At 41.0% G+C, this 23,897-nt stretch overlaps 1 protein-coding gene across 2 annotated transcripts in view; it reads left to right on the top strand.

Annotated features, from left to right (window-relative positions):
- The window catches only part of CSTF3 (cleavage stimulation factor subunit 3), a 79,518-nt gene that overhangs the window by 37,903 nt on the left and 17,718 nt on the right, over positions 1 to 23,897 (top strand). Inside the window, exons 4-9 of one of the 2 annotated variants that reach the window (XM_040328294.1) lie at positions 14,014 to 14,046; positions 17,670 to 17,767; positions 21,155 to 21,199; positions 21,840 to 21,906; positions 21,997 to 22,031; positions 23,677 to 23,803. In XM_040328294.1, coding sequence (XP_040184228.1) covers positions 14,014 to 14,046; positions 17,670 to 17,767; positions 21,155 to 21,199; positions 21,840 to 21,906; positions 21,997 to 22,031; positions 23,677 to 23,803 — 405 coding nt within the window. The remainder of the gene's footprint in view (positions 1 to 14,013; positions 14,047 to 17,669; positions 17,768 to 21,154; positions 21,200 to 21,839; positions 21,907 to 21,996; positions 22,032 to 23,676; positions 23,804 to 23,897) is intronic. The other variant, XM_040328295.1, reaches the window with a different exon arrangement.

Consider the following 23,897-nt stretch of genomic DNA (forward strand, 5'->3'; position numbering starts at 1 on the left):
ACCCTGTAAACTGACCACGGTATATCATGGCTGCTGAGCCCTGACAGCGTGGCCAGTTTACATGCCTTTGTCATCTGCAGCCCTGCTCTGTCCTCTCCTGTGTCCTCCCCTACCTGCCTATCCGCTCTGTCTACTCCATGATCCTCTCCTCCTGCTGCTTTCATAATACAACAAACCTTTTAATGTTTGCTATGTTAAACAATATCCCCAGTGTATTTTTTTTTAAACTGATGCTGTTGAACTTATCAGCGCTCGCGTGACCCGCCGCCTCTTTCCTCCTCTCCTCCTAAATGACATCAGCAGGGGTTTCCCAGCCCTGCCTGCTGGAGCTCTCAGCTCGAGAGAGGCGGCCGGTCACGTGAGTGGCGATTAACGCTATAAAATAAGGTACACAGCGGAAGTTTGAAATAAAAATACACTGGGGACATTGTTTAACATAGTTCTCAGTGTAAGGCCCCATACACACTATTAGATTTTCTTCAGATTTACTAAAAACATTTAGTGCAAGGGCCTGCCTGATTGCATACACATTGAAGCTCTTAATGTTTTACCTCATTACCGGTATATGGTTTTGGTAAATCTGAAGAAAATCTAATAGTGTGTATGGGGTCTTAGAGACAGATGCAGAATTGAACCAATGCTGTATCCAACTCATAGGTGTGCTCAGCCTATTGCATTAGGGTGTGCACATCAAAGCTCAAACACACATGCGTGTGAAATATATGGCAGTGGGCAAGTCAGTAGGGCTTTGTCAGCAGGGCAGAGATTGGTGTCAGTAGTTTATCTTTATTTGTATTATTATTATTATTATTATTATTTTACAATTTTATTTTTATTATTATTTATTTTTTAATAGTCATATTTTTTTTAGGAGCCCTGTTAGGGGGCTTTGGTGAAATATCAGTGGTCTAAACAGACCCCCGATGTCTAACCTTTGAGACAGAAAGGGACTGAGGACAGAGATTCCCCAGTCCCTTTCTCTGCAGCCAGGCAGCAGGGGGAATCTGCACAGTACAGGGTGATTAGGGTGTGCCCAGGCACACCTTACACCCTATGTGCGCACGCCTATGATCCAACTACAGTAAGTATTATTTAAAAAAGAAAAAATGGATTCACGTACATCTTTTAAATTTACAGATTCAAAAACTGACAGGGCTCTTCAGGGAGAAAAACCTCCAGATTCAGTAAGAGGTGTTTGTGCACATGGGTGCTTTTTGGCATAAAAAGAAAATTGCAGGCTTGTTTCCCCACCTTGTGTGTATACAGCTGACCATAGTAATAACTAGGGTTGTCCCGATACCACTTTTTTAAGACCGAGTACAAGTACTCACCGATACCAATTGCTGATAGTCCTGTGACAGTGGCACATGTTTCAGTGTTTTTTTTTTTGTTTTTTTGCAATATTTTTTTTTTTTTTTTTTTTTTTTTTTTTAACAGTGCTTTCTTTTTTTAGCGGGGTTGTGGGTAGTGTCCTTTTTAAATTTTTATTATTTTTTACAATTCATTTTTTTTTTTTATTATTGCAATTTTTTTTTTAGCCCTGTTGGGGGGCTTTGGTGAGATATTGTGGGTCTTAACAGACCCCTGACATCTCACCTTTTGAGACAGAGAAAGGGACTAAGGACACAGATTCCCCAGTCCCTTTCTCAGCAGCCTCAGCTGCACTGAAAATGAATGGACAGGAGACGGAAGCTCTTCTCCATTCATAAACTGAAGCATTGTGAATACCAGTTACGATGTTTCAATTATGTGAATGGACAGAGTCAGTAATCACTCACTCTGTTCATTCAGAAAAGGAGCTGGGGAGAGCAGCACAATAGAAGGGGACACAGAGCACGGACGGGGAGAGCAGCACAATGGAGGGGGACACGGACGACGGCAGCAGTAGGGAGGGGGGGGGGGGCGACTGGAGGCGGAGGATACAGTCAGTGCTGATCGGTGTGGCTTTGGGGGGGGAGTTGCAAGCACTGATCACCGCTGTAAAGATTTCACTAAAGCAGCTGAAAAGGGGGGGGGGGGGGGGGGGGTCCGGGGAGAAGCTGTCAGGCTTTATATAAATCATCTTTACAGGGAGATCAGTGTTTGTAACTCCCCTGGCCGCACGATCATCCCTGACTGTACAGGTATCGGGTGAAGAATCGGAGCATTTGCCCGAGTACTTGTACTCGGGCAAATGCTCAGTACCGATACTAGTATCGGGACACCCCTAGTAATTACTGGCTGCATGTAGCTATGTGTGAGTTTACTCCACTGTTGGTAATCCACACCTTACCTGTGTCCAGGTTTGTACACACTCATGCACTTGTTTACACATACAGCTATTTGTTGTCCTGGCCTGCTGTATGTGGGGCATGGAAGTACACACAGATTACATTGTATGCTAAAAAGGGCCCGTGTTTGTGAGCCCTTACTGTGCTAAGCATTTCCCTTATTGTATTGTCAATGATTGCTCATTAACATCTGTAATTGTTTTATAGCTAAATAACTATAAAATCTTATATGTAGCTGTGCTGCCTAGCAGTGCGTTGCTCAGTCCAGGAACAGAACATTCGTGTTCAATCTCTTCTTAAATTCAGGGCCTTTAGGATGGATTCACACTAGTGGAAATTGGATGCCACTTTCTCCACATCCAGTTCGCATAACAGTAGATTGTGACCGTTTCTCTATAGCAGGGATATGCAATTAGCGGACCTCCAGATGTTGCAAAACTACAATTCCCATTATGCCTCTGCCTCTGGGTGTCATGCTTGTGGCTGTCAGAGTCTTGCTATGTCTCATGGGACTTTTAGTTCTGCAACAGCTGGAGGTCCGCTAATTGCATATCCCTGCTCTATAGAGTCGGTTCACACATCCCTGGAGCAGCTGCGTAGCGAATTGCACAGAGATCCTGTGTGTCTTTAAGTCCAATTCAGGTCTGAATTCAGCCAAGAATTTGGGCCTGAAACGGCATCAGGGACGTATCGGTCCCTTGCTGTCACCTGTATCCTACGGCAGTGTGAACACAGCCTAAGACAGAGATGGAGGGACATTAAAGGAACACTAAAGGTTCGTTTTTTATTAGATCAATTGATTGCTGTAAGCTAGAGCATTTAAATATCACTTACCTCGTTTTTCCTTTTGACCTCCAAAATACAGTAATCCAGGTTTGAAAATGCCATTTCCTGTCACTGCTCTTCTTGCTTTCCACCAGCATCTGAGCTGTTTTGCATGGTGGAAAGCAGAATGTGCTCACCCCCTCCCTATGACTACAGCCCTGCATGAAGATGCTCTCTTATCCCTCACAGGCATGGAGGCTAAGCCTAATGGGAACTGTAGTTCCCATTAGGCCGTGATGTAGCAAGAATGAATGCGCACTGCAAACCAGGAAGTCAGTGAGAATAATGATTCAGGAGTGATGGAGGTGAATAAAACGGCTCGATTTCAACAGGTATCAAACTAGTTATAATGCAAAACATTACTTTTTACTTTATCAGCTACTGTCAGAGTTTAATTTAAGAGGAAAATATTTTTGTCTTTACAACCCCTTTAAACATTATTGTGAAAGGGATATTTCATACTTTTGTTTAATACAGCTTAACAAGTAAAGCACTTAACTGTGGCCCAATAAAATGCTGTATCTGTATGTATGTGTGCTGCGTCGTTTTGATGAATGTTGATAGTAGTGTTCAATTCTTTCTACCGCTGCTCTCTAGGTTTTGTGTTTGGTGATAAAAAGGGTGATTGTAAAGCTAGATACACAAGGTAGGGTTTTTTGTTTCCTTTCTGTTCAGGCCACTGAAAAAACAGTTGTGCATCCCCCCCCCCCCCCCCCAAAATCTGATGATGATGGAAGCCAAACCTGCTGGTATATTGTATTCTGACAGCAGTCTCCGCTCTTAAATTATACTGATTATGTTCTATTTGACAGAAGCTGGATCGGCTTCTGTCAAACAGCGAGGGCTATGAATAAATTGAAATTTGGCCAAATTTCTTAAAGTATAACTAAAGACCAAACTCTCTCCCCCCCCCCCCCTTTCAGATTGAGTAAAGAGATTTATAGATTACCGTTTCTTTGCCACCTGTGTCACATAGGGGAGATTTCCCTTCTCTTGTAGCCAACACAGGAAGTAAGTAATCCTAGTGTGTCACCAGACCTAGTGTCCCCATTGGAGGATTCTCCTCTATTACTGCTTTGGTGTAAATCAAACATTTGTAAATGTTCTACCATTTAATAACTGTAAACCGGACCAATAGAGAGGGAGAATCTCCATAATGGCGGGGAGACGGAAAGTTAAAACCTTTACAGGTGTTCTAATCCCTCTATACTCTATCCAAAACTACTAAAGTTTTGCCTTTAGTTACACTTTAAGAACACAGTCATTTAGAACTTGTATCTGCTCACCCATCATTGATGAGTGGTTTTGATAGTAGAAAAGGTATCTCTCCAAGTCCCTGGGACTTTCTTCTGTCATTTAAGACAGATACACATTTAGTGCTACATAGTTTTAAAAAGCTGGCAACTATGAAGACTAGAGTTAGACATACTAGTTCTGTGTGCAAACATTCTGCCATTTTGTGTTTTTGTAATGATATAACATTAAGTTATCTTCTGTGCTCCTTTTAAAGGGATAGTCACAACTTTATCAAAAGCCCACCACGGATCAGTTATACATCTGACATGAGAACCATGGGGGGGCGCGCTTCTCTTGCTGGCCATGGCTGAGATTTGATCCATCCCTTGGCCACTGTCAGCAGAAGACAAATAAATTATAATACACTGATCTTCCCAGTGAAGAGCAGGGCCAAAGGTCATGTAAAAGCATAAGTCAGCCCATTGGAGTACAGGCTGACTGTGCTCCCAAATAAAAAGTGACCAAATGCAAAGAAGCAAACTGACCATACTGGGTTAGGTGTGCTTCCAGGTCTAGCATGGCCAGTTTAAAACAGGAAAGCAAGGGGAACTGGCAGGATCACCAAGTATTTCACACAAAGGAAGTAATGCCAAGAAAACACCATACTTTTCCATAAAGTAAATTTTACAACAGATGACTATCTGGAATATGAAATGTTGGGGGTAACATACACTTTAAGGATGGGTTCTTGGCAATACCAGAGGTGCACTGAGACTCCAGAGGATTATAGTCGCATTAGCTTTGTGCATGCTTGTAGGTTGGGAGACTGTAAAAGTGCCACAGCAGGTGTGCTGAGTATATCTGTAACATTATGCTGGTCACTTTGGTAGCGCAGTACTTAAAAAAAAAATAAAAAAAAAAATGAATCTTAGTTGTCTCAAAACTGTTGTCCAAACAGCCTAAAAACTTGTATGTGATTAGGCTTTGCTAAGGAGCCATTTTCTGATTTAACGTTATTCAATTAGTCACTGCTCTGGATACACTATAATGTGTATGAGTCATGGAATGGCAGCCTGCTTTAGACCGTAATCAGAGTTCCTAAATGACTGAATGATGTATTACATAGTAATATATTTTGTTTTCCTATTTTTATCCAGCAGCTGGAGCAGCATTGCATGTTTTTGCCCCCCCCCCCCCCCTTTGACCCCTGTTGTAAAAGGTTTGCTGTTTAGAGAGTTCAAGCTAAAATTTACACACATTAATGAATAAGTCAGAACGGAGTTCTTCCCTTATTGGATGGCTTTTTCCCAGGTTGTCAGAGTGACAACACGGCTTCTGCTGTTTTTTGTTCTCTAGATAATGCTGTAGTGCTTTGGGAGGCCTTTGTCGTGTATTGCTTATTTGTAAACTGAAATCAAGTACGTGTAGTAACAAACAAATCTGATATATGGGTTTAAAAACCTGTAAACTGAAAATTGACCCCCTAAAAATATCTTATTTGTACAGGACACAGGCAACATATTCACCATGGGTGTCCCAGTCTCCGGTGGATGGACAGAGGTTACATGACACCACTGGTTGCACACTTTTACACCACTTCTGCATAGGTGCTACTAAGGTGCTTTCTCCGGACAGTTCTACTTCTAGGTATTTTTTTACCCTATCTCCTGCACTCTATGGTGTGAGTACTCCACCAGTAAATACCATCAGTAGCCGGCGAATGGGAGCCAATTGTATGCAGCCAAAAAGGCTTTAATTTGCTGAAGGCCTGCACAGTATTCAAGCTTAGAGACGATAATGTGGCCCTTGCATCAGAGCAGGACCTGGTTTTAATATAGGTCTCGGCATCCAGCTCTAGCTCTATATCAGGCATCCTACCAAAAGCAGAATTTTCTGCATCTATATCACAATTCCTTGAACAGATTGTGGTTTTAATAAAACCATCTTTGCCTAGGGCTCAGAAAGGCCCAACTTTTTTCCCCTCCTATTCCTGTTAGTCAATCTAAGTTGGAGTCTGAGATGCTGGTCCTAGAGGATGCAAAATCAGAAGGGAATGAAGAGGATGTTGGAAGAAGCTGTAGAAGATTTGTCTCTATATTGAAAGGGAGCTTCACACAACATGCTTGCTAAGGTTGATAAACTAATTGCCTTTATCTACAAAAGTTGTGGATTTGAGCAGATTCTTCTGCATCTTGCCGTGCTCCTCCGGGCATGAAGAGACCTACACAGACATATAAAACTTCCCCTGCATGAACAGTTAATAATATGCCCCCCCCCCCAAAAAAAAAACAACATTTTTTGCTGACCTCTTCCAGTGGGAAAAAAAATGACTAAAGATGTTTCTTCTTTCAAAGATTATGCTGATAGAAAATTTGAGACACTCTTTAACCTGGCAGGTCCAGACCTACAAACCGCTTTTGCTGCTATTTGTTTGTCCTAGTCCAGTTAGGTTCTGTTTAACAATGAGCAACCAACATGACCCTGTATTTTAGGACCATGCCATTGTTTAATAATCATAATTGCCACTTTTTATTTCTTCTTTTTTTTTTTTTATTATGTCCTGAACCAGGTCATTGGGTGGTGTTTACTAAAACTGTAGAGTGTAAAATCTGGTGCAACTCTGCATTGAAATCCAATTTGGCTCCCAGGTTTTTTTGTTGGTCAAAGCTTAAGGGCCCTTTCACACGGGCAGACGAACGGTCTGTTTTTTACAAGATCCGCTTTTTCAGACAGAAGAAAACCCTATTTTTCTTTCGTCCGGTGGAACGGATCGGATGAATATGGACTCACGGTCCGTATTCATCCGATTCCCCATAGGGGAGAGCGGAGAAAAAAAAAGGGAGGTCTCTGCACAGTGTGCGGGGACCACCCTGTCTGCCGACAGCTCAGCAGGGATTTACGGATGATCCTCTCTGAGCAGACGGACACACACGGGGCGGATCAATACGGATCCGCTCCGTGTGAAAGAGCCCTTATTGAAAAAGCTGACGTTAGAAGCTGATCGGTTACCATGCGCAGCTGCACCAGATTATTAATGCACCTGTTTTCGCAAATCTCCCCCATTATCAGGTAAATATCCAGAATGACTCATGTTTCCATTTATATGGAATCTTATGGCTAAAGGCGGTCTGTAAGCCTAGGTTCACACTGGCAATGGGAGTGAAATCGCGCAAGTTAATACCTGCATTTCAGTTCCAATTTCAGGGGCAATTTCAGAGACATATGTGTGGGTTTCTGTACAGATGTCAATGGAAATCACACCCCGAAATCGCCAAAAGTAGTACAGAACCTACTTTTGGGAATCTAATCAGGTGCTGCAATTGCCACCAATTTGGCATGCAATTTGACATGTCTAACCGCATGCCAAATAGCATCAATGGCTAAAAGGTGCCTCACACACATACTGTTCCAGGGAAGACTTTTCTATGATGAGGCACTTGATAAATTGATCAAAAAGGTCACAGGTGTGAAGGTTTTCCTTAGTAGAAAGTACCAAAACCTTGGCTCCTCTAAGCACAGAACACTTGTACATTCTAACCAGGCTTAAATTTTAATTCTTAAGTTCAGCCCTCTTCACAGTAAAAGGGTAGCTGTAATCCGTCCTCTTGTGGCGTGTTGTTCTCTGCCAGTCCCTCCTTTCCTTTTGTCCTCAAGGGATCTTGCATGCAAGTACCTAGGATGGACACAAGGGGAGGAAAGGCTGGCTGGGAACAGTGTGCCACAACTAGCACTCTAACAGCTACTTCCATGCTTAGCTCTGCATGTGTCGGTAGAGGCCTATGCAATCTACCCATTGGCTTCATGCAAATTGACAGGTCGATCACAGTGGAACCCAGGTTAAGAAAACCTGCTCTGGACCACAGGTGTCTCAGACCTGAGGGTTCAATTGGTTTCAAAAGGGTACAAGACAGAGTTCAAAGCTCTACCACCTCACCACTTTCTTATTTAAAATCCACAAAAAAAAAACAGTCCAATGTAAGTCAGATATGCAGAATGCCCTGAACCACCTCTTGTCCCAGGGAGTTGTTCCTGTACTGTCACAGGATAGGTTCATGGGATTTTACGCAAACTTGGTCATGATACCAAAGCCCAATGGGGGTTTTTCATCTTTATCTTGGGCTTAAAATACCTTAACAAATTCCAAAATTTTACATTGAATCCTCAAAGTCCATAATTGCCTGTCTGAGACCAGAGGAACACATGACATCCATGGACATCCAAAATGCCTATCTGTACATTCCCATTTACCCACCCAATCAGCGATTTCTATACTTTCTCATGACAGACAACCACTTCTATGTGTGTTGTGCCCTTTCGGCCTATCCTCTACTCCCAGTGTGTTTACAAAGGTCTTGGCAACCTTGCTTGTCCTCAGAACTTGGGGCATTTAAGTGACAGGCTTTTTAGATGTCCTTCTTTTGAAGGATTCATATCCCTTGCAACTCTTAGCAAACGTCCAAAAGCCCATTCAGCTGCTCCTAGGCTGTTGGCTGGGTAACCAATTGAAAAAAATATCTGTTCTTCATTCCATCCTAAAATACATGGGTCTAATCCTGGACATGTCGGAAGCAGAAGTTTCTCTTTCAGAAAAGCAAGGTCTTTCTCTAAAAACCCAAGCTCGATAACTGAGATATGGCAAATTATGTGGGATTTCTTTTATGAGTTCTGGGTCTAATGGTTGCTTACTTTTGAAGCTGTACTTTTTACCCAATTCCATTCAAGATCTCTCACCTAAACACTCTGTCAGCATGGAAAAATTAGAAAACGTTCCCTGGACTTGCATATGCACCTATGCAGCCAAACAATAACTTCCTTGTCCGGGTAGAGCATCTTTCCTCCCTTCTTCTCAGGCTGGGGAGGAGTATCCCAATCTTTGATGGTTCAGGAAACATGATTAAGAGAGGAAATCAAACTCCCTATTAACATCTTGGAGCTCAGATCAGTCAAGTTGTCCCTCTAGCACTAGACCCCCCTTCAAGAGGGTCTCCCAATTCAGGTGTATTTAGACATTGCCACAACAATGGCATATTTATCAACCATAAAGGAGGCACAAAGAGCCTGGCTTCCTTTAAGAAAACAAACCATATTCTCTCATGGACATAAATTCACTGCCCAGCAATTGATGAGGTCCACATCCCAAGAGTGGACAACTGGCAGGCAGATTATCTCAGCCGCCACCTCTTGATCCAAGTGGAACAGTGTTTTCAATCTGATGTGCCAAAAATGGGGAACTCTGTATGTTAACACCCTATTTTCCAGATACAATAACAAAATAGCTATCTAACCAAAACCAGGGATCCTTTATCTCTGGCCTATGGTGCTTTATTTATTATAGTTACATGGTTAATCTGGTTGAAAAAAAGACACAAGTCCTTCCTTCCAGTTCAACTAACATAGAAAAATAAAACCTCCTATATAAACAATCCCATATCCACAGTCGATTTCAGAGGAAGGCACAAAAAAACAATAAAGCATGTTCACATTTTGCTCCAGCGAGGGGGGGGGGAAATATTTCCTGATTCCCCCCCAACAGGCAAACAGATATTCCTTGGATCAACTTTACCTTAAAATATTTGTATCATATCATGTGTGTTTAGGAAAAAATCCAGGCCTTTTTGTTTCATACAATCCACTTGCGCTGACAAGAACCAGCTTTTGAGGAAGTCTATTCCACATTTTCACAGTTCTTCCTATGAAGAAGCCTTTCCGTATTTGCAGATTAAATCTCTTTTCCTCCAGAAGAGTACAAGGGTAAAGAGTGCATCCTTGTTCTCTATAATGATCTTAAAGAGGAAGTAAACCCGGTATTTAATTTTAATCTTTTTTTAAAAAACCTACAAGAGAAAGGCATAATGAGCTAGTATGCATAGCATACTAGCTCATTATGAATGATTTGCCTGAGATTGAAGCCCCCGAACTGCTCCTCGTTCCCCTCCGCCGCCATCTTGCCTCAATGTCCCTTCCGTGTATCGCCGCTCTGGCGCTGTAATAGATCGGAGTGTCGATGATGTCACTCCCGCGCATTGCCCGCGGGATCGGCATAATTCATGCATGATTCCATTCAGGGAGCCGGCCTGCTAGCCCGCCTGCGCCGCTGTCTACAGCGGTGCTAATTTTTGGTTAAATATCTCCTTAACCGTGTAGGTTAAAGAGATATTTCTTGCACCTACAGGTAGGCCTTAATCTAGGCTTGCCTGTAGGTGCAAGTTCTGTGGTTGGGTTTACAACCACTTTAAGGTGAATAACTACACAAGTTCACTATATGGACCACTTATGTATTTATACATGTTGATCATAATCCCCCCTCCAGAAAGAATACATTCAGTTCCTCTAAACCTTCCTCATATCTGAGCTCCTCCATGCCTCTTATCAGTTTGGTTGCCCTTCTCTGCACTTCCTCCAGTTCCCCAATATTATTTTTGTGAACTGGAGCCCAAAACTGAACTGGGTATTCCAGATGAGGTCTTACTAATGATTTGTACATGGGCAAAATGATGTCTCCCTCTCCTCCTTTTTAATACAAGAATAGATTTTGCATTCTGGAAACTGCAGCTTGGCACCCAGATCCTTGTCCACCATTTTTATCCCCCAAGTGCATACATTTTCTACATTAAACTTCATTTGCAACACAGTTCCCCATTTAAACAATGCATTAAGATCAGGTTGTAAGCTGGAGACATCCTGAAAGGACGTTATTCAACTGCATAGCTTGGTATCATATGAAAACAATGAAATGGTACTTTTATTTCCAGACCCTGTATAAGCAAGGGTCTGTAACAACCCTAGACAATTCAGAGTAAGGCTGGGATCACACTACTACACTACTTTCATCCTACTTTGCTCTGCTACATTGGTCCTACATTTATCCTACATCGGTCCTACATCCATCCTACTTTCATGAACAGGATACTACTTTGGTCCGACTTCAATGATATTCAATGGGTTGAAGTAGGATCAATGTAGGACTAAAAGTAGTACAGGGAGCATTTTCAAAGTCTGATCGACTTGTGTAGGACCAGTTAAGACAGCTCTCATAGGGAAACATTGATTTTCACACGTCATGTTACATGAGGCTCCCAATGTAGGACTGTTTGTCGGACAAGTGTGAACCCAGCCTGAGAATCATTAACCACTATTGGTCTTGGTTCAGGCAATCCATGTTTTCCCTGCCTCCACATAATAGAGTGAGAGAAGAAAATGAAGATTTTACTTGCATCACATTGGCCAGGAAAAAGCTGATAACAGACATACTCCGCATTCTAGCAGTTGAGTCCTTGCCTCTTCCGAACAGGTCAGATCTGCTATTTAGCAGAGTAAATTCAGTCCCAGAGATTACGCTGTGCCTTGTATTCTGGCCTTCTTGCAAACAGGTCTTTGGTTGGTGTTTCTAGCGTTAAGTCTCCTTGCAGAATGAACCCTGTGCTTTTCTGGGACCTACATTGTTTCTCTTTTCCCCGCAAAACCACCCAATGAACCAATCCGGAATATTCCCATAGAGATTCTTGGCAGAAAAGTAGCCATCATATCTGTCAGATGTGTTTCTGAACCAGTGACCTTTTCCTGTAAAAAGCTTTTTCTCAAACTTTCATAGCATCAGTGTATTACACCCAAGACCAGCTATTCTTCCAAAGGTGGTTTCACTGTTCCATCTAAATGTAAGATATTGTTTTGTCATCCTGTTGTACTGGGCTCCTAAATATCCATAGGATTTCTCTTTACATTGCCTGGACGTAGTCGGAGCCATTAGAGCAGGGGTAGGAAACCTCGTCACCCCAGCTGTGGTGACACTACAAATCCCATCATACCTCTGCCTCTGGGAGTCATGATTGAGGTATTTCAATGCCTCATAGGATTTCACCACATATGGAATGCCAAGGTTTACATTAAACAAATAGATTTCCTGTTTGTTTTTTCTTTGGGTCCTCACAAGGAGGCAATCCACAAACATACTGAAACAGAATGTAAAAATTTGTAGGGGGCCTTAGTACCCTTTCACATGAGCGGTACAATCTGGCCCACCTGTCCGTTTTCCTAGCAGACCCAATTGGACCCTCCATTCTCCTCTATGGAGCAGCGAATGTAAACAGACTTGTGTCCATTTACACCCACCTACCTCCTATCTGATCTGGCAAAAGCAAACTGAAGGGAATCTGTTCCCCTTCTGGCTGAATCGGAACGGAGGGCAGTCCGGTGTAAAAAATCAGCTGGTCCGCTTATATCTGACTGCCCACAGAGCAGAACAGGCTGTGTTTGCTCTGCATAAGTGGGGTGGACACAGACCTCTCACCTACCTCTCATATACCTGCTCAGCTCAGCAGGGGATCAGCAGTCAGATCCCCTGCTGAAAAAACAGATTGCGCCCATGTGAAGGGGGCCTTGGGGTATTTTATGTCAATGACGGGTGCTTGTATGTGCTGGGATCCCAAATCTGTGAGTGGTAAAATAATTTGTGTAGTAGTGCAGTTTACAGTCTTCTAATAGTAAAATGCACAGTATAAAAAAATGTACGAATAGAAGGCTATAATAGGATGAATTACTTTTTCTTGTCATGGGCATGCAGCAGTGGAGCTTATACAGTTGCAAAATTCTGCAATTGAAAACAAAATGCATAAACAGGATACCATTCACAATATTTTTCTCTCAAATATTTATTTTTAAGTAAACAAAATACTTAATGCAAGACTCATTCAGACCGGATGCATTGGAAATCTGAAAAATGCAAAAAGCACTAAAACTGCATAGGTGTGAATCCAGCCTTAAACATGCTAGAAATGTTGTCTAAAGTTGGATACACACTATACAACTTTTGTTGTTAGATTTACCCTCAGCTATGTAGTGCAAGGCCCTGCCTAATTGCATTCAAATTGAAAGTGTTTAGGTTTGACCTTTTTATATTATATGGTTTTGGTAAATCTAAAGGAGAAAAATCTAGAAAGAAGAAAATAGTGTAGTGTGTATCCAACTTAGTTGCATCCCTACTACAACCTCCTCCCCCTGCACATCATAGCCAATTCATAGGGTGTGATTTACTAAAACTGAAGGGTGCAAAATCTGGTGCAGCTGAGAATAGTAGCCAATAAGCTTTTAACTTCAGCTTGTTTAAGCTTTGACAATAAAACCCGGAAGCTAATTGGTTTCTGTGTGCAGCTGCACCAGATTTTGCACACTCCAGTTTTATTAAATCACCCCCATAGTGTCTAATTCCTGTTTGTGCTGGCCTAGCTCCTCTGCCCATTCCTTTACCCCTCTACATAACCTTTTATGTAGCTGCTGGGGAGGAGCAATTCTATAGTGTATCCTGAGTGACAACTCTGGGGCTGCTGACATCATATCCAAGATGGTGGTACCCAGCAGCCGTTTCTAAAGCCTTATGGATTTCTACACTTTTGTAGGTAGATATCATACATAAAATACACTATATGCACATATAATCTTATAGAAAGGTTTTTGTTAAAAAAGCAATGGTCTGGCAACAGGTTCTCTTTACCTACCATGCATTATAATGCATGGCACTAAGAAGGAGCAGCAGCATTTTTTTTTATGGTTATACTTATAGAAAGGGGTAATAAACACATCAGTCAAATGAGACATTCACTATTGCATTGCTAAATAAATAATTTTTTCAGATCACACAAAACCATGTTGTACTAACTATTTTCTCCCCTTTTCAATTTGTACACAGGTTAAAGCTAAAAATTATGACAAGGTTGAAAAGGTGAGTTTGAACTACTGTTCTCATCACAATCGGTTTCAGACAATGCTAAATAGACACACACATTTACTCACAAAGCGTTTATATATATATATATATATAGCACTTACACCGCTCCATAAATATAAATATGAATCTTTATTGGGTTGTAAAAAGTGTTGGTCCAAGTAAAACGTATTTTTTAAATGGTTTACGTGGAGGAGCTTGTTTACTCCATCACATTGTGGTAAGGTATAGTAAGTAGCACATCATGCATGTGTTCATTGCTGTGCTGTTTGTTTTTGAATGGCATCCCAACACAAGTCCAGAACACAACACTGTTAGGCTGGGTTCACACTATACTAAACGACAGTAGTACGACTTTCATCCTACTTTGCTCTGCGACATCGGTCCTACATTGGTCCTGCATTCCATCGCACTTTCATGAACAGAATACTACTTTGTGATAGTCTGACTTGTTCTTTGACCAATCAAAACAATCCCAGTGTGAGATAAATTCCTTTTACTGCTGCTGTAATCACATGTCGGATGTCAAAAGTCGGATGGTAAGGACAAGGATCCTACTTTGGTCCGACTTCAATGATATTCAATGGGCTGAAGTAGGATCAAAGTCGGACCAAAGTAGTAGAGGGAGCATTTTTAAAGTGGGACCAGTTAAGACGGCTCTCATAGGGAAACATTTATTTTTACACGTCATGCGACATGAGCTCCCAATGTCGGAGCGTTTATCGGAACAGTGTGAACCCGGCCTTACACTGCAATGAACCACAATTCACGAGTGCTACGGTGAACTGCAAAAAATGCAGCAGGATCCTTTTTTCTTGTGATGTGAAGTGTGTTACAACCCATTTACTGTGTTTTATGATGGGAATTGACCCTAAAGGACCTCTCAGATTTTTATTGCTTAAAGCGCCAGAAACAGAACGTTCAAAGTTCACATTTGATTTTATTTAGAATCTTGTATTTTAAAAAGCCAAAGCATTTTTGAGGCTCAAAGCGCTACCAATAACAATACATTAAAAATCTTTTTAAACGAGGTAGCGCTAAAACCACCAATAATAAGACTGACACAGTAATGAATTTCCATCAGTATTCAAATATTAACTGGCTGACAGTTAACATTTGAATTCTGATGGAAACTATGTGTGTTATTTGTAGCCCAGGAGGTAGGAAGTCCATTGAAACCCCAAAATGTATTTTGCCTTTTATGGTACAAGATTCAAAATCCATGTCAAAGGTGTGCTTTTTATGTTCTCTTTCTGATGCATTCTTTTCCTACACACCATTTTTTTCTGAGCTGATAGCCAACTCTTAGCTATCACTCCTAGAAGGCTTCCTTAGGTGAATGGCTCCCTCCTAAATTGGTTTGATTCTTGACTTAAAACAACCATCCACAATACATGATCCCGCACCTCAGACCTACCTCCCAGGAAACAAAGAGCAAGTTTGCTTCATGGGGACAAAGCAACAAAACCTCCATTGCAGACCAGAAGAAGTTTCGGCTTGAATTCTGCTTTAAAGTCTACTACTTAAAATGTACTATATGTAGATTCTCTTCTAATGGTTGGTTTCAATTATATTTTTTGTGGAACTATGCGCAGTAAAATACATATCTTGGCTATTAAAGACTGCTCAAAGAAAACAGCCAAAGATCTATTTAAAAAAAAAATGTAAAATTAAATACATACAGAGTTGTGCTCATAAGTTTACATACCCTGGCAGAATGTATGATTTTGTGACCATTTTTCAGAGAATATGAATGATAACACAACATTTCTTTCACTCATGGTCAATGTTTGGCTGACACCATTTATTATCAATCAACTGTGTTTACCCCTTTTAAATCATATTGACAACAGAAACTACCCAAATGACCCTGATCAAAGTTTACATGCCCTGGTTATTTTGGACTGATAACATGCACACAAGTTTAACACAAAGGGGTTTGAATGGCTATTCAAGGTAACCATCCTCACCTGTGATCTGTTTGCTTGTAATTAGTGTGTGTATAAAAGGTCAATGCATTTCTGGGCTCCTGACAGACCCTTGCATCTTTCATCCAGTGCTGCACTGACTTTTCTGGTTTCTGAGTCATGAGGAAAGCAAAAGAATTGTGAAAGGATCTACAGGAAAAGGTAGTTGAACTGTATAAAACCGGAAAGGGTTATAAAAAGATATCCAAGGAATTGATAATGCCAATCGGCAGTGTCCAAACTCTAAACAAGAAGTGGAAAATTAGGGGTTCTGTCAAAACCAAACCACAGTCAGGTAGACCAACTAATATTTCAGCCACAACTGCCAGGAAAATTGTTCGGGATGCAAAGAAAACCCACAAATAACTTCAGGTTAAATACAGGACTCTATGAAAGCATGTGGTGTGGCTGTTTCAAGATGCACAATAAGGAGAAACTTGAAGAAAGATGGGCTGCATGGTCGTGTCGCCAGAAGGAAGCCATTGCTACTCAATTACCACAAAGTATCCCGCTAACAATATGCCAAACAGCACAGAGACAAGCGTCAAACCTTCTGGCACAAAGTCATTTGGAGTGATGAGACCAAAATTTAGCTTTTCGTCCATAAACATAAATGATACATTTGGAGAGCAGTCAACAAGGCCTATGATGAAAAGTACACCATTCCTACTGTGAATCACGGAGGTGGTTCGCTGATGTTTTGGGGATGTGTGAGTTACACAGGCACAGGAAATTTGGTCAAAATTGTTGGCAAGATGAATGCAGTATGTTATCACAAAATACTGGAGGAACATTTGCATTCATCAGCCAGGAAGCTGTGCATGGGACGTACTTGGACTTTCCAACATGACAATGATCCAAAACACACGGCCAAGTAGACCTGTCATTGGCTACAGCAGAATAAAGTGAAGGTTCTGGAGTGGCCATCTCAGTCTCCTGACCTCAAAATCATTGAGCCACTCTGGGGAGATCTCAAACGTGCAGTTCATGCAAGACAGCCCAAGAATTTACAGAAACGGAATGCTTTTTGCCAAGAGGAATGGGCAGCTTTACTAAAGAGCCTCATCCACAAATACAATGGACTTCAAGCTGTCATTTGATGTTAAAGGGGGCAATATACAGTATTAAGGACTGGAGTATGTAATCTTTTTTGATCAGGGTCATTTCGGTAGATTCTGTTATCATTTATGATTTAAAAAGAGTAAAAACGATTGAGAATAAATGGCTTCAGCCAAACACCAACCATGAGTGAATGGAAAGTTTTTGTGTTCTCATTCATATTCTCAGAAAAATTACCAAGAAATCATAAATTCTGCAAGAGTATGTAAACTTATGAACACAACTGTGTGTGTGTGTGTATGTATATAACGTTGTGTGTGTGTGTGTATACCATAGTGTATATGTATGTGTGTGTTTATATATAGATATACATTTATTATACACACACATTGTTCTTAGGTGAACGGATGACTCCCTCCAAATACCGTCTTACTGAGGACCACTATCTTATGTCTGTCGCTAGCTTTCCAACACAGAGCTCTCACAAATATTTGTGCTTCATTCTGTTAACACTTCATATATGCTACTTAAACTGAATAACACCAATGGCCATCATGTTAGTATAGATTACCTTTTGTTGAATTCTACCTACAGTTATTTCAAAGATGCCTCATGAAGGTCTTACACATAGATCTATGGAAATGTTATGTGTCCTATGTTCGGGAGACCAAAGGGAAGCTTCCAAGTTACAAGTAAGTCCACAAAGGGGGCCAAATCATGGAAACTTGAAGCAAAGAAAAGTGGAGACATGACTAATAGCAACTGCACATTTACAGCAGAGCTGGTGTTAAAATTACATTTTTACATTAATCAATATACAACGCATCTGCAAAAAACAAAACAAAAAAAAAAGGACCTCTCATCCGCTGTTATTAAAAAAGGTCGCTCCCTAGCTCTGTTATGTTATTAAAGCGATCCATAGATGGATTGAAATTCAGCCGGTTCAGCGGGGACCAGATGAATTTCGGTCCATCTATGGACGTTTCTGGTTCTAACGACCGACTGCTCCCAAGCGGGTTTGTTGAAAAATTTTGGTTCGATCAATCAAGCTGCGGCTCTGATCATTGTCTTCTACTGGCAGAAGTGACCCCGCTGTCAGAATACAATGACACAGCAGCGAGGATTCGCACATCCACCTCGCTTGTGTGGATAAGGGAATCCATTCAGTTTTTTTGTTCAGCCCACTATCTGATCGGAAAAAAAAAACTGACTCCTCTATGGACCACTTATGCAAAGATTACATTTTCTCTACCAGCAGCATTGTCGGTATTTCATGTGATCGGGCATTGCAAATAGGCTAATGTTTTAATTCATTGTGACATTGTTTTTCAATACTAAGCAAGAAGCAGACCATGCATAAAAAATACATCTCCCAAAGTACATATATAATTTAAACATACCTATAAGATTATTTACTTTAGCATGGTCTACTTCATGTAAAAGAAGGCTACAGTTTCGCTTCCATTTTCTGAGTGTGAATGAGGAAATAAAGAAGAAAACATATGACCCTATTTTTCTTTTGCCTCAATCTCACTAAATAATATGAATGTATATATAGACTTATTTTATAGGTGCCATTTGTCCAACATTTTTCTTACACAGTTCATGTGCAAATTAGGGGTAGGGACTGTCTGCTTTTAGGGCTGTCCATACATAGGCAAATGTCAAAGAGAACAGTGAGTGGACATCTGCATGTCTTTGAATTCTTCACTGGAAGGCTAGAACTCATCACAAAGTTAGTAGACCATACATGGTGAAAATATTGCTTGCTTTTCTTCATTTAAGAGGGAGCAACCATGTCCACTTGCACAGAGATTTTTTAGCAGGTTGTAATATCTCTCTAGAACAGTGGTCTCCAAACTGTGGCCATGGGACTGGATGCGGTTCTTTGCATTCATTTATCCAGGCCTTGAGGCATTTTTCCTCCTGCCACTGACCCCAACAATGGGGCACTTATTCCTCCCATTGACGCCAACGATGAGGCATAAATCCTTCCACTGACAACAAAAATGGGGCACTATTCTTCCCACTGACACCAAGTATTTCTCCCCCCTAATACGGAAATTAGAGCATCGTTTACTCCCACTGGGCACAGTCTGGCCCCCCTAAAGTCTGAAGGACAGTAAACTGGCCCTTTTCTTTATAAAGTTTGTAGACCCCCTGTTCTAGAATAGCAATTGCTTCTAATTATTTGAAAGGCACTAGAAAGGTGTGCAGTGAATAATAGACACATCATCTTTTTATTACAATAGGGCCAAGCCAAGCCATGTGCAAATTTCTAGCCATTTCTTAAAATGGCCATAGATGGTTCGAATCTCGGTCAATTCCGCAGGCACTGGTCGAGATTCAAACAATCTATGGGCAGCCTGATTGTAACCAGGTTGATCCATCGATCGACTTGGGTACAACCAACATACCGGATACAGGAAAGAAAATCGTATCTTCTGTGACCCGCCTTACTCTTCACTGATTTGCTGCAGATTGGGCTGCCAAAGGTGGTAGCCAAAGCTGGCCATACTACATATTCTATATCTCACTACTAGTGGTGGGCTTGGGCATGTTCGGATTGAACCCGCCAGGAATCTGTCACTGCACACTGACAATCATAGGCAACTGGCAGCTGCACACACGCTGCCTATGATTGGGGATGTGCAGTGCCGGCTTCCTGGCAGTTTCGATCCAAACTTGCCCGAGCCCATCTCTACTAACTACACGTCTTTACCCCTTGGGTAAAATAGATGTGTGTGTGTGTGTGTGTGTGTGTACTAGAGTAACCTATTTTTGGTCCCAAAAATTATATTCAAGTGATTGTTATTGGTTTTGCCTTGGCGCTGTGTCTTTTCCACGTTGGGAACATCCCTTAAATCTATACACATAGTTTTTATTACAGCGTTTTCATGCTTGACAATATCAGGGAATGTTGGCCCCATGCTATTGGTGGCAACCCTAGCATTAGTTGGTGTGCATTTAAGGGTTAGTTCACCATTCACCAAAAGACTGCCTATGCAGATCAGGTGTATCGGTATAAAAAAAAACTGTGCAGCTCTGGCTAAAGTTGAAAAATGCCCCAGCTATAGGTATGCAGCATTTGTATCCCTTATGAAGCCTGACTGGAATACTCCAAGCACAGTGGTTCTAAACTCCTGTCCTCAGGACCCACGAACAGAGCAGGAATATTGAAATAGAACAAGCAGCAAATATGTTTTAAAACATGACCTCACTTATCCCTGTATCCGCAGGAACTGTAAAGAAAGTAACCCTCAAAGTTTACAACATAAGCATTAAAAATGGCAGCTTATCTGCCTTTCCATCAGCTGGCAGGGATGACATTACAGCCTGCCCAGAGTTCTGATGCAAACAAAAAGCAGGTTCTTTAAAGGAGTTGTAAAGGAAAAAATGTGTTTCCCTAAATAGCTTCCTTTTACCTTAGTGCAGTCCTCCTTCACTTACCTCATCCTTCGATTTTGCTTTTAAATGTCCTTATTTCTTCTGAAAAATCCTCACTTCCTGTTCTTCTGTCTGTAACTCAACACCGTAATGCAAGGCTTTCTCCCTGGTGTGGAGAAAGCCTCATTGTGGGGGAGGGGGCGAGCAGGCAAGTCGGGACACTCTCTACTTTGCAGATAAAGGAGCTGTGTGTTAGTGGGCGTCCTGACACTCCTGCTCGCCCCCTCAAGACGCTTTCTCCACACCAGTAAGAAAGTCTCGCATTACGGTGTGTAGTTACAGACAGAAGAACAGGAAGTGAGGATTTCTCAGAAGAAATAAGGACATTGAAAAGCAAAATCGAAGGATGAGGTGAGTGAAGGAGGACTGCACTAAGGTAAAGGAAGCTATTTAGGGAAAAAAATGCTGATTCCATACTGACGGCAGCCCACTTCAGAGTCTCTGATGACATTTTTGAAGATCCATTACTCCAGTGACTGCAGCATTTAAATACTTTAGTGTTCATAACCTGATTCCAGGTTCACTTAAAAAAAAAAAAAAACTCAGATATAATGGCAAAAGCTGCTTCACATAACATTATATAGGAGGTGTTCACTACTGCTAAACAATATTATGCACATTTGTTTTTATAGTGCTGGCTTCAGACTACAGGATGATGAAGCTAGAAAATGCTTTATGTAAGATATGTAAAAATGACATCTGCTCTTTTTTTTTTTTGTATAAATAATGAAGTAAAATACCATTTAAATTTTTTTTTTTTTTTTTTTTAAAGCTGGTTAAAATTGCATGGCCTTCTTGCATCCCATAGTTTTACATGCTGACGTCCTAAGACATCATGCTCACCCAGCCACAGAAAGCATTTTGTTAGGCTGCTGCTAGTGAATAATGTGCAGCTCACTGGATTTCATCAGTTAGAGCAGGCAAATACATACATTTATACATACAGGATGCATGGAGGCGGAGCAGTTCCAAACTATTCTTTTCTACAAAATAGACATGCCATGTTATTTAGTATTTTGCTGAAAATAATGTTAGTTTGTAAAAGTACACCTATCCTTTTAAAGCTCTGATTAGTAGGGCTTTTTGCACTCCATGTTTTTTGTTACCCCTGGAAAATTGGAGCCCTCTAGTGACATTTAATAATCTGTAGACAGAAGCAGGCTTGCTTGACAGTGGGAAAAGTCATGATGACATGCATAGTGCAATAACCTTTTAAAAGGCACGTGTAAAAAAAAACGTTTTTGTTGTTGTGTCAGAGGACATGATGTGTTCTTAGTTCCTGTCTTTCATGTTTTCCTTAAATCTTCTACCCCTCAGGGAGAAAATGGCACAAGCATATGACTTTGCGCTAGATAAAATTGGCATGGAAATAATGTCATATCAGGTAAAATCACTTCATATAATAACATTTCTGTCATGTACTATATTCACCTTAAGTGTGGTCACATTAACAATAATTTTTCTTCATTTTCAGATCTGGGTTGATTACATCAATTTTTTGAAAGGAGTGTAAGTTTTTATGCTAACAATCATTTTTAAGTTTAATAGATCCTTGAACCAACATTCCCAAAATAAAAAGGTTTAACCTAACAATGTCTGTACTGGTTTAAAGCGAAACTCTGAAGACTGGAGTTCCGGATATGGGTGGAATTACTTTTTTAAGGATAAGTTGAACTTTTTTTAACATATTACACCCACATTCAGGGTGTAACATGTAACAGATACACCAGCCTCCGCACCCCCCCCCCCGATTCCCTGTTTTGACAGCGAGCAGGAATCTTCTCCCCCCTGCTTGCTGTCACTCTGACAACGCACAGTGTTCTGTGTACGTGAAAACTACAGATACCAACAGCCTTTACGGCTGTCAGCTTGTATTTCTTAATTAACTACCAGGTCACTGTTGAGCGCTCTAAGTAGTTAATTGAGTCTTCCTGTCAGAGTGTAATGCTTTGCAGGCTCCAAGTAAAAAAATAAAATAAAAATGCAAATTGTATTTACTTGCAAACTTTTTTTATTTTTACAAAGGTGAACTTTTTAAATTAAGTCCAAGAAAGATGTAACACTGCTCAGACTGTGGATAAGCAAATCTTTGCAGGTGCTGGCCCCGGCTCACCACCATCAATGGTCAATGAAGAAAAGAAGAGGTTTGGTCGCACACCACAGAGGGATAACTTTGGTAAAAGATATTATTTATTGTCACCATGCCATAGGAAATTACAGGAGCCTATGTTGACGCATTTCACACGAGTAACTCATGCTTGTTCACAACACAAGCATGAACAAGCACAATTTCCGGCGTGAAACGCGTCAACATAGTCTCCTGTAATTTCCTATGGCATGGTAACAATTAATAATATCTTCTACCAAAGTTATCCCACTGTGGTGTGTGGCCAAAGCCCATTTTTCTTCATTGAACTTTTAAACAGCAGCACATATGCCAGCATTCTTTTAGCAGTAAAGACAACACACTTTATGGCCAAAGGTATGAGGACAACCTCCAAATGATTGAGTTTGGGTGTTTCCAGTGAAGGGTCCTGTTAATGCTATAGCAGACAGTAAAAGATGTTTTAGGCAGGGGTTGAGGTAGCCAGGTAACATCACAACCTGATCTTACAAATGCTATTTTGGTTTAATGGGCACAAATTCCTACAGACACATTCCCACATTTTGTGAAATGCCTTCCCAGCAAAATGAAGGCTGTTATAGCCGGGATTTGGGGACAACTACAGTACATATTAATGCCCATAGTTTTATAATGGAGGAAAAGAAAGCTATTTATAGTAGTGATAGGCGTCCACAAACTTTTGGCCATATCATGTGATAATATATTGCTGTCATAGTATAAATTTAATTATAAGGTTTAATGTGAATGTTGGAGATTAGGTGGAAGAAAATCTGCTGAAATTACTGACACTACTTCCCAAGCAAAAAATTAACCTCCCATAGAAAAGTTTATGTACCATTTGAATATGTGATTAATTCAAGTTTTACTGATATTTGCTCAGCTTTCTAAAGCTTTGATGGAACCCTGCTTGTTCTTTGTCCGCCTCCCACATGCAATGCACCATTATGTGCTTTGTTGGTTCAGTCTGAATATAAATTTTGAGTGATATTTTTCAATACATAGTGAGGTGTTTGGTTTCTTGTTAATCAGGGAAGCTGTGGGATCTTATGCAGAAAACCAAAGAATCACAGCTGTACGCAGGGTCTACCAGCGAGGTTGTGTCAATCCAATGATTAACATCGAACAACTCTGGAGAGATTATAACAAGTATGAAGAGGTAAGCTGTGCAGCCACATCTCAGGGATAGTATTTGTCCGTTTTAAGATGTTGTGCACCTGATGTAATTCTAACACTTTGCTTGCTGTCTTCAG

Source organism: Rana temporaria, chromosome 11 (assembly GCF_905171775.1).
Source record: "Rana temporaria chromosome 11, aRanTem1.1, whole genome shotgun sequence".
Taxonomy (NCBI): Eukaryota; Metazoa; Chordata; class Amphibia; order Anura; family Ranidae; genus Rana; species Rana temporaria.